The following is an 18,245-nucleotide window of genomic DNA, read 5'->3' as shown; positions in this document are numbered from 1 at the left end:
TTTGGGGCCCTGTATGGTGGAGAGGGACTACGTGTAACAACAGATGTATAAAGCAGCATCTGTGGAGGCAAAAAGTGTAAGCCAATGTTTCAGGTCGAGGTCCTTCGTCAGCACCGAGAAGGAAGTGGAGAGATTGTCAGGACATAGTGATACGGGGAGGGGTAGGGGATTACGGGACAAATGCTGGCAGGTGATAGGTGGAACCAGGTTGGGGGCGGTGGGGTGATATGCATATGGGACCAGGCGCGAGGGAGAGGTGGAGAGAGGGGAGATGGGAAATGTGAAAAAAGCGATAAGAAAACCAGGTCAACAGCAGAATGTGTGAGGGAGAAGAACACAGGTGGTGTGAGTTACCTGATCACTTGGAAAGACAAGGGACTAATCAGAGTTAGACAAAGTGGCTTTGTCAAGGACAATCAATCTGATTGGCGCTTTTTTTTTGAAGAGGTAACAAAGTGCATGGATGATAGTGTAGTTGATGTCGTTTATATGGACCAGTCTCTTCTACCTTCTGGGCGGAGATACGGGAGCTTGAAAGCCAGGACATACAGACTTGAGGACAGCTTCTTCCCCATTGTTATCAGACTTCTGAACCAACTATCTCTTTCATATCACCTTCCCGGTCGGGCCGTCATCTTCCCAGACTCTTAACTCGACCTCTCGCTCTCTCTCTGTATTGTCATTTCAGCATTTCTTTTTACACTACTTCAGATTGCACGGTAGCCTTTGCGCCATTTTGCTGTTTTGCTCTCGTCGTTGTTACCTTTTACACCCTGTACTCTGTGAGCTTCATGCTAACAAGAAATTTCATTGTACTCTGATGTACATGACGATGAAGTAAATTAACAAGCTAACTTGTCCTAAAAGTTATAGACCATGGGATCCAGCGAAAGTTGGGAAATTGGACCCAAAATTGTCTTGGCAATTGGAAAGAGAGGGTCATAGTAGAAGTGTATTTTGTGATTGGATGCCTGTGACTAGTATTGCTCCATAGATATCAGTGCTGGGACCCTTGCTGTTTGTAACGGAGATGGATGATTTGGATGTTGATGTAGGAGGAGTGATCAATTAATTTGCAGATGACACAAAGATTGGTGGATTTGTTGACTTGCAGGAAGCATTCCTTCATATCAGAGGTGACAAAACTAGAAGATTTGGATTTAGTGTGAGCAGTAAATAATTTAGAGGGGAGTTGAGGGGATTTTCTTTAACCAGGAATTAACTGCCTGAGAGTCGCCTACGGCACAAGAAGCGTCCGGACGAGCACTTGAATCGCCCAGGCATTGAAGGCTGTGGTCCAGGTGCTGGAAGGAGGATGAATACAGCTTGGTGCCCAATGGGCGGCATGCGGAAGTGTTGGACCGAATGGCTTGTTTCAAAGCTGTTAGACTCTACGGAGAATGTCATTAATCTATTGACTATTTAAAAAGAACTGAGAAATCCGCGCTAAAACGGCCTCTCGATTTTTTTTCCAATATCGGATGATATCGAACGTTAAACGTCTTCTCGGCGGGTTATCAGAAAATTGCGGGTAATGTCCCGTGCAGAGCTTGGTACATTATGACCTTCCAGGCCTGAAAATGGGAGCCCAAAGATCGGAACGCACTGGCGATGAGACGCCTAACCACTATTCCACCGCTGAACACTACTGAATTGGGCGCACAGCACAACCTCACTGAGGTGAGGTCGAATAAACTTGTATCTGGCCTTTTACCTTCATGCCGTCAGAGCCTGGAATCTCGCGTGGTCTCATTCCACGAGGGACAAGGTAATCCAATGTCGATTTTAAAGTTTAATTCATATCAATGTTTTCATTTATTTATGGTGGTTGTTTTCAACTAAAATTACTTTACTTAAACGTATTAGGTATGTTATAACCGTTTTTAAATGTCTTTGAAATCACTGTTAACCAGTGACCAGTCACCAAGTCATGAAGTCAGCCGGAGGACCAGAACTGAGGACTGCATATCTGAGTTGGTAACTATAGACCTGTGGAGCAGCTTGGCGGGCGGTGGTTGAAATTCTCAGCAGGTCCGGCCGCATCTGTGGGAAGAGAAACAGAGTTAATGTTTCAGGTTGAAGACTCTTCGTCAGGAATGGGAAGGAGACAAAAACAGCTTGGAAAGCTGTTGGGAAGGTGGGAGAATGGGATGTCCCTGACAGGGTGAAACCGGGGTGACCACGGGGATAAATTATCTGACCAATGAGTCAGGATGGATACCATGGACTTACAATCCCTCTGCACCTGCAAACACAGCGAGTTGACCAGCGAATCCCTCGTTGAGAAGCCCAACAACTGCCCTTCAACAACCCTGGTCAATCACCTCGCCGAGTTTCTTCTCAGTCGCAGGCACACACATCACAGAAACGGACCCTTCGCCCATCACGTCCCTACTGATCTACACCAATCCTATTTGCCCATTCTTGTATCATCAACTTCTCTTCCACCTCTTTCTAGAGATCGAAGGTCTGTTTATGGGAACTAGCGTGGGCTCAGGCTCTGCTCTCTTCGTGGGATACCACAAACAGTTCTTGTTCCGGTGTAGAGTCATAGAGCAATACAGCATGAATTCAGGCCCTTCGGCCCAACGAGTCCATCCGACCATGGTGCCCACCCATCCGGTCCAAATTCGCCCAATATCCCTCTAAGCCCCGCCCCTCAATGTACCAGATGTTTCTTAAATTATACTATTGTATCTGCCTGAGCTACTTCCTCTGGCAGCTCGTTCCATATACTCACCGCCCTCTGCGTATTGCATTAAAATCTATTTGCCACTTCTTGGACCACTTCTCTAACTGATCAAGATCCCCCCCCCCCCCCGTAATCTACGATAACTTTCTTCACTATCAACAGCACCCCCTAATTTCGTGTCATCAGCCGACGTGTGCACTCACGTAGAAATCATGCGTTAAAACGCACAAAAAGGGTCCCAACACCGACCCGTGCGACTACTAGTCACCACTAGTCACCAGCCTCGATTCCGAGAAACAACCGTCAACCACCACCCTCTGCTTCCTACCTCAGAGCCAATTTTGACTCCATCAAACTAGCTCTGCCTGGGTTCCATTGGACCTAACTTTCCAGATTAGCCGATCATGCGACACCTTGTCGAATGCCTTGCTAACCTCGACATAGACAATATTCACTGCCCTCCCCTCATCTCCCTTTTTAGTTGCCTCTTCAAAAACTCTGTTCGTCAAGTACGACTTCCCACGCAAAAAGCCACGCTGACTCCTCCCACTCAGACTATCTGTCCAAATGCTGGTGGAGCTCAGATCCCACCCCTCAACTAATTTTTCTCTACGTTTGTGGCTGCATTAACTGCTTCTTGCACCCACACAGAAGTGTTTTTGCTTTAAGGGTACACCCTGCTCTCTTTCACATTGTTCACATCTCTTCTATCTTCCCATTTTTCACTCAGCCTCCACCTCGGGGTATAGACGTGACTAATGTTGACTCCAAGGACACATATTCCCACTGCTAACTCAACGATGCGTCTTCCCACCCCATTTCCCGTGGGCACGTTACCTCAGTCTCCCAAGTTCTCTGACTACATCGAACCTTTTCCGATGGGATTTTCACTCTCGTGCCTTTTCAATTCTTCTTTAGCATTCGACCACTGTGCTGGGGCCACTTTCTGCCCGACTCTACCCTTGAATCTCCAAAAATTACTCTTTTACGGAACTTTCCCACTTTTCCAATAACTTCCCGACTGCTGATGTTAGGCTCACGGGTCTCTAATTAACACACTTCACTGCTGTACTCCTTGAACAAGGTGATCACATTTTCTATTCTCCAGTCACCTGGAACCACGCTTATGGTGAGCACATATTTAATGCAGACAAGACAAATAAATACAATTTATAGTGGTGTGGTTTCTCAGAAAAGGCAACGCGAATTATAGTTCTTGATTAGGGTGGTACATTTCTTTTATTTCTCACCAGCAACGGAGCTTCTGAACGAATTGATATTTTGACAAAGAAATTATTACTGGAATTAGGAATAACGCACAAACACCACACAAACCCGCTTCTAACTTGAAGCATTCAGGTCAATAATCCTAGGGTTATTCTGCAGTGTTATTCCGTCTGGATATTGACAAGTTGCAACAGCACAGGATTGAGTTAGCGGATATCTGATAGTGTCTTTAGTTTTAAATGATATTCTCATAATAAGGGAGCAGAATCTAATCAATGCTTATATCGGCGTGCACCGTTGTCTCTGGATTATGATCCTCTTTCCTTGATGAATGGGAATTTTCTGAAACCTTAAGGTTCAGAGTTGCAAATACAACAAAGTCATTGTCCTGTTGAGAAAACAAAACAGTATGAATGACGTGAACAGTGATAATTTTATGAATGAATCAAATGCTGATGACTTTCTCGAGCGTTAAATCAGCGTGAATACATGCGCATTTATGAATAAAGCACATATGTCACATTTACTCATTTTAGTTTGTCTTTGCTACTGCTTTCTCCAACAGGCAAGGAGGAACGGACGGGCATCAGTAACCAATGTACTGTATCCGTTCACTGTGTCCATTCCTCTGAGCTCTATAGGTTATTCTGGCCAGATTATGCTCATTGACAACAATTAGGTAAAAGGTCAACGGGTTATTTTTACGGAGATATTCGATGTCCTTGAATGAATTCATTCAATATTAACAATGAGTAACTTGTATCTGCTGACTTGTTTCTCTGAACTCCATTATTCTCCTAACATACAGTGGGCGTAATCCTCAAATTGTCGTCTTTTTACACAGTGAAAATGTAAACTGTCATGTTGGGCGCTAACGTGGAACGAGATTACATCACCTCCATTACAAGTAAACTCACGAGGGGAGGAAATGGTGACTGCTGCTTATGGTTAGTTGATAACTGTAACTAGAACGACACGAAAGTTACTTCTGGTCCGTATGTCTAACCCAACTCAGGAGTTGGTGGCATCATCGGAAATATGCTCCCTTGATATCGAGACATTTATTTACTGTTTTGCCACATAAAGTCCAATTGTTGATCCCGCCCGAATGCAGAGTTTGCAACTCTGGAGATTCCAGAATTAACTGGCTGAAAACTGAAATGATGTGTAAAACCTACATTTATCTATTCGTAACTGACTGAATCATAAATTACAGTCAACATCCCAGATACCACCATCTCCATCCCTGGGAATGTCCTGCCTCACCGACAGGACAGACCCAACGGAAGCGGCGGCACAGTGGTCTAAATTCTGGAGGGAACTGCCCTGTGAGACCTCAACCTTGACTCCGGATCCCATGAAATCTCAGCGTCAGGGTGAACTTGGGCAAGGAAATCTTCTGATTACCACCGACCGACCCCTCGGCTGATGAACCAATACCACTCCATGTTGAAAGCCAGTTGGAGGAAGCATGATGCAGAATATACTCTGGGTGGGGGACTTTAACGTTTAAGAGTGGCTCATAGCACCACTGCTGACAGAGATGACCGAGTGCTGAAGGGCATTGCTGCTGGATTGGGTCTCCTAAAAACGGTGAGGGAACCAAGAGGTAAAAACCTACTTATCTCCTTCGCACCAATATACCTGTCACAGATGCATCTGTCCACGATAGTATAAGTAGGAGTCACCACTGCATCGTTCTTGTGGAGATGAAATCCCGTGAAAATTCACTCCATCTTGTCGTATGGCACTACCACATGCTAAATGGGTCAGACTGCGAACAAATTTGGCACCTCAGAACTGGGCATCCACGAGGTGCCGTGGGCCATCAAGAACAGCAGGACTGTACTCAACACAATCTGCAGCCTCATGGCCCGCCATAACCCACGCTCTACCATCACCATCAAACTAGGAGATCAACCCTGGTTCAATGAATAGTGCAGGAGAACATGCCAGGACATACCTCAGAATGAGAAATCAACCAAGTAAAGCTACAAGAGAGGACAACTTTCATGCCAAACAACATAAACAGCATGCACTGGATAAAGCTAAGCAATCCCACAACCAAAGGATCAGGTATAAACTCAGCGGTCTTGCCACATCCAGTCGCGAATGGTGGACAATCAAATAACTCACTGCAGTAGCAGGCTCCACAAAAATCACTGTACCCAACGATAGTGGAGCCCGGCATATCAGTGCAAAAGAGAAAGCTGAAGCATTTGTAACAATCTTCAACCTGAAGTGCCGAGTGGATGATCCATTTCGGCCTCCTCCAGAGGTCCTGAGTATGACAGAGGCCAGTCTTCACCCAATTCGATTCACTTACCTGATATCAAGAAAATGCGAAAGGTACTGGACACAGAAAGGGCTCAGGGCCCTGACAACATTCCAACAGTAGGACTGAAGACTTGTGCTCCAGAACCTACCGCACAAATGGTCAAGCTGTTCCAGTACAGCTCCAACAAAGGCATCCACCCAACAATGTGGGAAATTGCCCAAGAACCTCCTGTCCACAGCAGGACAAATCCAGCCCAGGCAACTACCTCTCCATTAGTCTACTCCCGATCACTGACAAAATGATCGAAGGGATAATGGATAGGACATCAAGCCCCACTTGCTTAGCAACAACCTGCTCACAGAAGCTCAGCTTAGGTTTTCCCACTCAGCTCCTGATCTCATTGCAGCCTTGGTAGAAACATGGATAAAAGAGCTGAACTCCAGACGTGAAGTAAGAGTGACTTCCCTTGACATCAAGGCAACACTTGATCGAGTATGGCATCAAGGAGCCCTGGCTAAACTGGAGTCAATTGGAATCGGGGGTAAGCCCACCGCTGGTTGTAATCATACCCAGCAGAAAGGAAGATGGTTGTAGTGGTTGGAAGTCAATCATCTCAGCCACAGGACGTCTGTAGGAGTTTGTCAGTATCCTAGGCCCAACCATATTCAGCTGTTTCATCATGACCTTCCTTCAATCAGAAAGTCAGAAGTGGGGTTGTTCGCTGATGATTGCACAACATGCAGCACCATTCGCGGCTCCTCAGACAACGAAGCAGTCTACGTCCAAATGCAGCAAAACCTGGACAATATCCAGGCCTGGGCTGATAGGTGGCAAGTAATATTCGCGCCACACGTGCCAGGCAATGACTAACAAAAGAAAATCCAGGGTTCACTCTTTGATATTCAATCGATTCACCATCATCAACTTCCCCCACTATCAGTATCCTGGGGATTACTATTGACCAGAAACGGAACTGGAGTAACCATACACACACACACACACAAAAGAATGCCAGAGGCTGGGAATCCTGTGGTGACTAACTCACCTCCTAACTCCCCAAAGCATGTCCACCATCCACAAGACTCAAGTCAGGAGTGTAATAGAACACTGTCCACTTGCCTAGACGAGTGCAGCATCAAAACCACTCATGAAGTTCGATACTATACAGGACCTTGCAGCCCGCTTGATGGGCATCCCATCCACAACCTCTCACTCCACCAGCGATACAGTAACAGCAGTTTGTACCACCTACAGGATGCGCTGCAGAAGCTCACCAAGACTCCTGAGATAGCACCTTCCAAACCGACTAATTATACTAGCTACAACTACAAGGGCATCAAAAGCATACGGAACACCACCTGGAAGTTGCCCTCCAAGCCACACACCATCAAGACTTGGAAATATATCACTGTCCCATCGCTGGAATTCTCTCTGTCTCTAACAGAATTGTAGGTATAACCACACCTCAAGGGCTGCAGCACTTCAACAAAGCAGCTCACCACCACCTTCTCAAGGGCAATGGCAACTGGGGATGGGCAATTAAATGCTGGGTCACCCCACAAAGCTCACACCCCTTGAATGAAGAATGACAAAATCAGATCTCTGCTTTGAAATTAAACGATTGATAAATATCCGAGGCCAGGTTCTGAATTGTTCATGTCAACCTACCTTTCTTGGACAAGAATTCACTTCTTCCTTGGTGTCTGAATGAAAACAAAATGTTAGAATAAAGCGGCCCTGTCGGTAACATTCATTTTAACCCACTTAACTAATGATTCTTACAACATTGTCAAACTTTTGTGCAAAATGGATATTAATTTCCAAAATTAATTAAAAGTAATACCCAATTAATAATACAGCACAATGATGCAGCGAATGAAGCTGCTGCTTCACAGCTCCAGAGATCCGGATTCGAACCCGACCTCCGGCGCTGTGTGTGTGTGTGTGTGTGCGTGTTTGTGTGTGTGCGCGCGCGCGCGCGTGTGGAGTTTACACGTTCTCCGTGTAACTGCGTGGGTTTCCCCTGGTGCTCCGATTTCGTCCTACACAAAGACGCGTTGGTCAGGTGGCTTTAATTAGCTGCTATAAATTTCCCCAAGTGCGTGGGTGATGGGGAGAATCAGGGTGGGGTGGGAAGCGTTCACGAGAGAGATATGAACGGATTACAGGGAAACAGTAGAGAGAATGTGATTGATCTGTGAGCCAACATAGACGATGCGCCGAAATAACCTCCTGTATCTAAAGGAGATATAAAAAGAATGGAAACAATGATGTGTATATATCGAGGACTCCATTAAATGTCTCACTGGTTGCCGCTGTTTCATGATCATGGAACATAAAACAATACAGCAGAGGAACAAGCTCTTCGTCCTACTATGTTCTGCCGAACTTATTCGAAATTATCCTCATTGAATGGTTATTTCTCCCGCTTTGATGACGTCCACACCAAATGGCCAAGTAATCAATCCCCACTTGAACCAGAGTTGAAAAAGCAATGACCTATGTACTGCTCTGGATAGCACAAGTGATTGGGGATCAGAATAATGCAGACGCCTTGACTGATATGTAATGGGGTGGGAAAGGCGTGGATATTTCTATCAGATTACACTCCCTCGGCCTTTAAGACCAGAAATCCTCTCGGCAGGTATAACATTGTTTTCGGTCAAATTCAAGCCAGGGCAATGCAGGAATATTTCCATGGTTTCACACACTGAGAGGAGAGGAAAAACAGCGATTCAAGCTTTTAGCATCTGAGAAATATTACCGAATTTTTTTTTGTAATTATCAGCTCAAACACATTTATAACTATTGGTGTTCCCTTCGCGTTATGTCGTCAAATTTCGAGGGACTCTTAAATCGAGAAAGAGATCCGATTTTTTGGGATACCTGCAGCGGCCAGGGGCAACTAATTCTTTTTATAAAGCTTCTTTCCCTCTTATTTTTTCTGAAGACTGCAAATGCGGGGCGGTGTTTCCAGGCAAAGGAGTAGACATTAGGGCAGGCGAAGTAAAGGTGAAACAAGATTCAAGTGGAATACGTTTGGATTAAAGGCACAGAAAAATGCTTGGAGTGGGACACAGTTCACCCTCTAGCACAGAGGCAGCTGAAATCGAAAACACGATCGATTCAACGATCTGTTAGTGTACGGGAAAAAGGAGGGGGGATGGAGGGGGAGCCAAGAATTGGATTCGTTTAATTTGGCATTGTCAGCGCTAACAGTGGGCAGAAGGGCATGTTCTTGAGTTGTACTGTTCCGTGTTCTGTGAAAGAAGGAATAAGTGGAAAGAAATGCAAGAAAGAGAAAGAAAGGGGAAGAGTGGGATGGGTATTGCAGAGGGGTACATCGAGTGCGCTGAGGCTTGACACCTTCATGAACAGTGATCAGTCTGATCAACTGGAAAACGAATCCCACAGGCATTTCCTCCAGATCTAAAACTGCTCCGTAAACAGTTGATGCCACTTACCAGGAATCCTCCGTTTCGTTTTCTTTACCACCATAGTCAGTGAGACAGCTATGAGCAGCACTACAACCAGCGTCCCTACGGTAATATAGACCAGAGTGGAAGCGAAGGACTCCCCTATAAAATGACCCACGTGTTTGGGAATTCGAATGATAGACAAGGCAACACACAGTTTTCATCAACGCCAGCTTCATATAACTACACAGTGATTTCATTAATGCTAGCGTCCCATAGCCAGATCGACACACACATAGTTTCTCATCAGCGCTAGCTTCATATAACCACACTCACCAACACGCACACGACACACACAGACAGCATCATAAACGCCGGCTTCTTACAATCACACACGCGCGCACATAGTTTTCATAAACGTCAGCTCCCTATAACCACAGACATTCACACATACAAGATTTTCATCACCGGAAATTTCCTGTAACCAGACACCATGATATAAATCTCCTCATCTCCCATTAAGAACCACGTCGCTATTAACTCAGTGAAAGTTCAACGATAACTGTTGAGGTGTACCTGCAATTCTCGAATCCAGCTCCTGTACCACAATTGCAACTTCACCCCTTCCTTTTCCAATGGCATTTGTTGCTTCACAGACCCACGTGCCATTGAGAGAATAATCGACATATGTTATAAACAAACGATTACGTTTGACCTGGACAGTAGGAGGCAAAGGCCCCGTGGACCTGAATAACAGAGACAATCCTCTGTTGACAATACTTCAGATGCTTCAATAAAGATAGACTCAGACAGTCATAGGGTTGTACAGTACAGAAAGAGGCCTTTAGCCGACCACGTTCATGCCTGACTGTTTGACCATAGACACTAATCCCACTTGCTCGTATTATCTCCGTATGTTTCAATGTGTTGCCTATTAAAGTCCCTGTTTAAATATCTCTTAAATGTAGTGACTGTATCTACCGCCACTTTCTCTCACAGCGAGTTCCAGACATCAACCACCATGTGAAAAACTTTCCTCGCAAATTCCTTTCAAAAACTCCTTCGTCTCGCCTTAAACCTGTGCCTTCTCATTCATGCCCTTACCAAGGGAAAGCGATTGCGACTATTTATCATATCTGTGCATCTAAAAGTTTTATAAATCTCAGGTCACAATTGTACCTCCTTCATTCCAGGGAAACAAGTCCAACCTATCAAATCCCTCCCCAAAACTAATGTCCCCCAATCCAGGCAACATCCTGGTGAGGCTCCTCTGCACTCTCACAGTGCAACCACTTTCTTCCTGTACTGTGGCAACCAGAACTGCACACAATACTTAAAGTGCGGTCTTACCAGTTGCGACAAAACCACCAAACGTTTGTATCATATGGCCCACTCCATGAAGGCAAACATACCAGATGTCTTCTTCACTACCTCACACAGTTTGTGCCGTTTTCAGGGAAATACGGCCTTTAACCCCAAGGCCACTCTGTTCATTAACATTCCTTGGAACCCTATCATTTACTGTTATGTCTTACTCCATTTGACCTCCCATTTCGCCCCTGTCGGGATTAAGTTCCCATTTATCAACATTCTGCCAAATTTTCATCTGATCTTGTTAAAATGAAGTTGATTCCTGTAAAACTTTTGTTCTGCATTGAAGTGCTTTAAACCTTTTCCCCGAAGATTTTAACTCGACATGATATTCATGATGTAGGTTTGAAATTATAGAGATCAGGCTGGTTCAAGGCAAGACAACCTACATTGTCCAGTGATAGCTTGTAACTGGAGGGTTTGCCTTCGAAAGGCATTCGAGGCTATGTCTGGAACTCTTTACATACCAGTTACCATCGTACCCTGTAATTGTTACTTCCGGTGGGTCTGAGAAAAAAAAAGAAACGAAGGGAATTAACGATGAGAATTTTGTGCCGCCAATTGAAACAAAATATAATATGCAAAATAATGCACTACGTAGAAATGCAAACAAGATCAAATTTATCTGGAGAAATATCTTGCCAATGAGAATTATTGAATGTTTATAATGGAGGCAGGCATCAGAGAGAAAGTACTGGAATTTATTGTTTAGGAAATGACAAAAGTGTACTCAGAACATAATAACATTGTTAGATAGTATTAGGAGAGGTTTAAAGGTCTGCACAATATTGTGGGCGAAGGGCCTGTATTGTGCTGTACTGTTTTATGTTCTATATTTCCGTTCTGTTCTCCCGGTTTCTGTGTCTCGACCGTAACTACCCTGAGGACGGGATATCCCACACAGGTACCTACGAGATGTCTTCCTTTTCCCTTAACTGAGGTTCCCCCAAGGTTGACAAAGCCCGTGTCAATGACTCATTTTTTTTTTGCTGCACCCCTTACTCTCATTATCCTCTCCCCCATGGATCACAGCAATGATAACATTACGGTCCCCGTTTCACACCATCAACATCCGCAGTCAGTGGATATTTTCCTACTGCACAATTTAACAGTCGGCGGCAGTGTTTCTCCGACTGAGCTTTTCTTACAATTGGCGACACAAGTGGTTTTGACCTCCGTAAATATTTCTACACACCAGGAACTTTAAATGTTCTTGAGCTACGTTGCGCGGGCAGCAATTCATGTGCCTTTGTGGACAATACAAGGGAAGTAGCAAGGCCACAGAAATATTCCGTTATATTCTTTACACGTCTCTAATGCACGATACGTTTAATACGACAGTTACAATTTTCATTATGCGTTTCTTAGTTTGTGATCCGACAAGACTTACACCGAACTGAGAATGTCACAGTCAAATTCATCACATCCGTGAACGCTTTGTGCGACACAAGACAGGCCACTTTCTTCCCGTCGTCTTTACTGGTTGGTATTATTTTGTATTGGCTGAGAACGGTCACCGTCCCATCTGCATTTGCAATCCTTGTAAACGTGACGTTCCCTGGAATTCTATCACTCCAAGTTATATCTGCCGCCGGTTTCCCGTTGGCTGCCGTACAGTTTGCGACTGGTACTTCTGACGATACGGCATCTGCTCGGACCATGACCACCTCCGTCAAAGGCTTCACTGAGGATAGAAGAGTAGCACGGAGTAAATGAAAATTTCAACCCCACGCTACAATTATAATGATAATTCTCCACTTCAGTTTAAAATACTTCCACAAACGCCTCACTGGCGCAGTAATTGCCCATGAGACTAAACTCAGAAAGATTTAGGGTCACGGACAATTACTGCGCGAATGAGGTTCATTGGAAAGCAAAAGACGAATACAATATCTGCTGGTTTGCATTAACCTCACTTACATCTTCCTGTACATTTCGTCAAACCGCAAATCAACAACGGAATTGCTAATTTTCACTTTTGTATTTAGTAAACCGATATAGATGGGAGCAATCTCTACAAGTATAGAAGGCCAATGTAAACTGTCTTCATAGATCAACACTACGGAACTGGGCCTGTCGGGTCATCACACCTGTGCCAATTGTCACGCATCCGTCTGCACTTGACTTACTTTCCTCAGACATCCCCATAATCTCCAATCCAGTTCCTCAATCGATTACCTACTTAAACTGTGGCCAAGTAACCTACAAACACGAAGGCAACCGGAGACACCAAGGGAAACACGCAATCTCACAGAGACAACATCCAGACTTGCTTATATGTTCGCTGAGAACATATACGGAGCGGCAACAAACGCAATATTTCACTCGCTGCTCAAAAGAACGGAAAAGGCATTGTATTTTGTTTAGCAAGTACTCAGATGTGTGCCTGCAGAAGAGTAAATCTCAAGTGTGAAAATATTTTTACGTGTATTTATGGGACCTGGGCATCACTGGCACGACTAGAATTTACTGCACATCGTTAATTACTTTTGAGACGATGACAGTGAGCTAACAACTAGCGCAGCTGGCTGGTGCAGGTACCCCCACAATGCTACTGGCAAAGAAGTTCGGGGTTCAGACCCAGTGACGATGAGGGAGCAAAGATAAATTTCGAAGTCAGGCAGGTGTCCATCTTGGTGAGGAACTGGCAGGCGAAATGTTCCCCATGCAGCTCATAGCTTTCTTGGGTAGATAGTGGGTTTGGGCGGCGCTGCCTGGGCGAGAAACTCCAGCGCACTTTGTAGCTGGGGCACACTGCTCAGAGGGAATTAACATTTAGGCTGGTTGATGGATTGGCAAAGAAGTGTGGTGTGCTTGAGGGTTGTTGCAGCCGCACTCACCCAGGCAAATGGAGGTTATTCCATCACACCCCTGACCTGTGCCTTGCAGATGGTGGACATACTTTGGGGTATCAAGAGATGAGTCATTCGCTGCAGGATACCCAGCATATGATCTTCCCTAAGAGCCATGACGGTTGAATGGGAGGTCTAATTATGTTAATGCTGATCCACCGGAAATTGATGGTAGGGAACTCGTTGATGGTAACCAGCATTGAATGTCAAAGGGAGGTGATTAGGTTTTTTTGTCGAATGCGGCACTTCTATGGCACAAATGTTGCATGCCTGTATGTTATCTAGCTGTTGCTGCATACAGTAATTTACCTTTCACAAATAACGTGAATAAAATTGAACATTGTGCAATTATCAGCTTACACTTCCACTTCAGATGAAGCAGCAGAAGATGGTTGTACCAAGGCTATTGCTACAGGGAACTCCTGCAGTGATGTTCCTGGCTGAGATCATCCACAGCCACAGCCATTTTCCACTGTGTGAGTTGCGACTCCAACCATTGGAATATTTTCCCTTTGATGACCAATGAGCACAGAATTCGTGCAATTGCCGCCACAGTAATGAGATATGAAAATAGAAATCAGGCACAGGAATTGTCCGCTCAATCTCTCCAACCAGCTCTGTCATTTAATAACCGGACTGTAACCTCCCACCGAATCACAGCGACCTTCATTCCTTCGTTTTTCCAACCTTGAAACACTGCTTCCCGTGCCCTCAAATAAATTACATTTCATCATCTCTCAAAACGATGGCCCCTTACATATAAACAACAACTCCCAGTTATAGATTGTCACCCAAAAGGAAACATCCTCTACAACTCCATCTTGTCCATATCTCTCAGGATCATTTTTCCGAATCAAATCAACTTGCATCAGGAGGATAACACCATGGACTGTGCTCTAGTTATGGTTTCACAAAACCGAGACAACGCCGCCCTCCTTTCGTGCTCAGTTTCCCTAATAACAAACGATAACACTTTGTTAGCTTTCCTGATTACTTGCAGTACACCTGGTGTTATATTTTGCAGATCATGCTCTAGGACCCCTCGAAGCCTTGCAGCCCCAGGGCATTGCAATCTTCCGGCAGTGATACGACATGATCTTTTAAAATTTATCCTGCCAAGTTGGACATTTCCTCACAATATTCTCAATTTGTCAGATATTGTATACTGACTTCACCTATCCATATTCATTTGTAGCTTACTCATATCCTCGGCATAATTTAATAGCCTACCCATCTTTGTGCCACCAGGTAATTTGACAGCCCAGCCTTCCGTCCCTTCCCCAAGTTATATCTGTAAATTTTAAAATGTCATGTCCCCAACTCCCATACCCGTGGCATTTCACCCAGTAAATTTTCCAACCAGGAAAATAGATCAATTTATTCCTACTTGGTCCTCCCTACAGCCAGCTAATCTTCCAATCGCGTCGATATGGTTTTGAATAAAGGAGTTATTTTTTTCAATGTTGCATTATAATGAAAAATTCCTTGAATGCAGAGAATTTTGGAGAATTAAACCAACGAGTTAAAATTTTCAGTTCTTTCAGTCACTTCTCCTTGGAACCCGAGATCGCGCATCATCGTTGTCAACTGGCAGCTCCTATAATTTGACGCCGCGCCGTTGCCTACCTAGAACGGTCAAATTTGTTTGGGATTCTTGCTTGCCGTTGGGAAATGTGTTAACCTCGCAGTTGTAAAGGCCTTCGTCACTCAGCTGCAAGGGGTTGATGGTCAGCGTGCAGTTTGGAGCGGTTACATTGATCAAACTGAATCTGTCGGATCCATTTGGGTAACTTGTCCCAAACTGTGGGTTATACACAGCCAGGTTCACATTCCCAATCCTAGATTTCTTTAACCACGTTACTTGCACCAACGTCAGGTTCCTGGTGTAATGGATAAAATAGCAGGGGAGCCTGACTTCATCGCCAGCGATTCCGGTTACAAAATCCTCCACCTTAACGATCTGGGCTCCCAGAACTACGGAAAAGAGAAATGAGAGTAATTGATTCTCCGATCAATTTGGCAACTTTTTACAAACAAGTCTATTGTGAACCCGGGATCACATTTTATCCATTAGGCAGTTTGTCATGTGACTCTGATTGGAATTGCCTGAATCACCAATACATTCTCAGAGTTAGTCGTTGAGTTACACAAAGAAATAAGCCCTTCCGCCCAATTCGCCCAATGCGACCAAGTTGCCTACGTGAGCTAGTTCCATTTGTCTGCGTTTTGCCGATAGCCCTCCAAGCCTTTCCTATCCTTATACCTTTCCAAATGTCTTTTAAACGTTGTCATTGTGCAGCGTATACCGCTTCCTCTGGCAGCTTGTTCCATACACCCGCCACCGCCTGTGTGAAGAAGATCCCGCTTGGGGCCCCTTTGAACCTTTCCTCTCATTTTAAACCTATGCCCCTCGTATTAGTCTCCACTGCCATGGGAAAAAGACTGACCACCAACTCATCCGTGCTCCTCAAGATTTTATCAACCTTTATATGGTCACCCCTCAGCCTCCTATGCTGCAGAGAAAACAATCCCAGCCTATCTCGTTTCTCCTTATAACTCAGGTTCTGGCAATATCCCGGTCCTTCCTGTACGCGAGCGAACAGAACTGTATACAATACTCCATCTGTGTATATGGAGTGTTGTATACCAATGTCCTGTATATTTTGAATTTCAGAATGTGGGTTCTTTTCTGAATTTCGAGTTAACTCATCGACAGGCAGAATATTAGTGCACATGTCGCGGAGTCAAACATTAGAGATCCATGCGCTGGCAGCTGAAGCAGTAAATATCGAACTAACAATTGCAGATCGAAGGCAGTCCTACAGGCTGTCTACGGCCCCGTTAAAATCATTTTATAAAAGCGAATCTTGGAACTGTTCAGCAAGTCAGGGACATCTGTAGGAAGAGAAACAGTCAACATTTCAGCCCTGGCAATGTTGGTCAGGCGAAGAAAGACCCTGAAACGTTAACTCTGCTTCCCCTCGCACAGATGCTGTCCGACTTGCTGAACCTTTCCAGAATTTTGTTTGTCGTTTAGATTTCCTACATCTGCAGTTTTTTAAAATTTAATTTATTCATGAAATCGGTGATTGCCGAACCGCTCAGCAATGAACTCTGGAAACATTCCTTGGTCCGTGACGCACGGAATAATATGAATCAGTTCACATCTGAATTGGCGGGTCTCTTCCTTTAAAACATTAAGCTCAACCAAGCGCCTATGCTACATTATAACCGATCCTGTAATATTCATGACAAGTTAATCCACTGAAACTTTAAAATTAACGTAGATTGGCGTCGAGTTTTTTTTAAACTTACCTGCGAAAAAAGAGAGTTGGAACAAAACAGAACATAACCGACTCATTCCCGAGACAGTTGCGGCATTTGAAAAGAACGATTCCCTCAGTATGTTGAGATTAACTTTGCAGCTGGGGCTCTAGCTGACGTTCAGTGACTGCATCGCCGCTGTTTGTGGTTAGTGATCAGTTAACAAGAGGAAAGTGAACATAGTTCTTGGCCCACGACCAAACTCAGCCAATGATGGTGGATCTCAAATCCAAACAGGGCCTGAAGCCTGCTCATAAGCAGTCGGATGAAAGCACTGATCCGTCTCACCCAATCGTCTGCATTTTCAGTCCTTTGGTATTTTTTTTACCAGCAGAGTTGGTTTCTAGATTCAAGGAAGGCGAGGCGAAGAGAAACAATTTGTAGATCATCACATATTCACAGCAGCCTTCGTTCCTCCATTGTTTTGCGGACACAAATGCAGAAATTATCGGTTCCTGTTTCACTATAGAATCAGTAATTATTTAATGTTGAATTGACTACTTCAACCTAACAATATTGACGTTGCGATCAGACAAGTAAACTAAACTCCTTCAAAGATATTAAATGCTTGAAATAGAAGCAGCACAGTTACGTCGCCGGTAGAGCCGCTACCTTGCAGCGCCAGGCACCTTGTCTCAATCCCGAATTACCCCGCTGTCTTGTGAGTGGAGTTTGCACATTCGGTCATGTGTGAGAAATAAAAAAGGGTAAGGGTAGGATTAGTGCAGAAATGGATGGTTTGGTGATTTGGATGGGTGGAATGTTTAGTACCTTTACGGGTGACGTTATAAGTGGTAGTGAGGAGGTTTAGTGGACCGAGGAACGGCAGGTGGCGTTTAATTCAAATGAATGCAAGATGTTGAATTATGGTAAGAAAAACCAAGGCAGGGCTTACACAATAAATGATAGGGTCTTGGACTGTTGTAGAACAGAGTCCTGGGAGTGGATGTTCATCGTTCCTTCAGAGTGGCGACGGGTAGACAGGGTGGGGGAGGCGGCATTTGGCAGGCTTCCCTCCATTGGAATGGGGATTTCATGTTGAAGTTGTTAAGGATATATTTGGAGTACTGCCTATGATTCTGGTC

General features: G+C 44.6%; 1 protein-coding gene across 1 annotated transcript; it reads right to left on the bottom strand.

The window, feature by feature from the left end:
* Nucleotides 1-3,901: 3,901 nt before the first annotated feature.
* Nucleotides 3,902-17,753, bottom strand: LOC127587217 (nectin-1-like). The gene is made up of 8 exons (XM_052045423.1): nucleotides 17,152-17,753; nucleotides 15,463-15,810; nucleotides 12,375-12,668; nucleotides 11,374-11,491; nucleotides 10,190-10,359; nucleotides 9,662-9,775; nucleotides 7,866-7,900; nucleotides 3,902-4,307 (listed from the first exon to the last, which is right to left on the bottom strand). The coding sequence occupies exons 1-8, from the start codon at nucleotides 17,195-17,197 to the stop codon at nucleotides 4,188-4,190; spliced, it is 1,245 nt and encodes a 414-aa protein (XP_051901383.1). The 5' UTR covers nucleotides 17,198-17,753; the 3' UTR covers nucleotides 3,902-4,187.
* Between the last annotated feature and the right edge of the window lie 492 nt (nucleotides 17,754-18,245).

This window comes from Pristis pectinata, chromosome 39, assembly GCF_009764475.1.
Source record: "Pristis pectinata isolate sPriPec2 chromosome 39, sPriPec2.1.pri, whole genome shotgun sequence".
Lineage (NCBI taxonomy): Eukaryota > Metazoa > Chordata > Chondrichthyes > Rhinopristiformes > Pristidae > Pristis > Pristis pectinata.
Note: the sequence above shows the minus strand (reverse complement) of the source record. Positions and strands in the feature narration are given on the sequence as shown.

Bases quoted from the DNA above. Each gene is read 5' to 3' on its own strand.
- LOC127587217 (XM_052045423.1), bottom strand. From the start codon at position 17,197: ATGAGTCGGTTATGTTCTGTTTTGTTCCAACTCTCTTTTTTCGCAG. The intron at 15,811-17,151 runs GTAAGTTTAAAA...TCTTTTCCGTAG, and splicing joins CCAACTCTCTTTTTTCGCAG to TTCTGGGAGCCCAGATCGTT. The intron at 4,308-7,865 runs GTAGGTTGACAT...TTTTCTCAACAG, and splicing joins TGAATTCTTGTCCAAGAAAG to GACAATGACTTTGTTGTATT.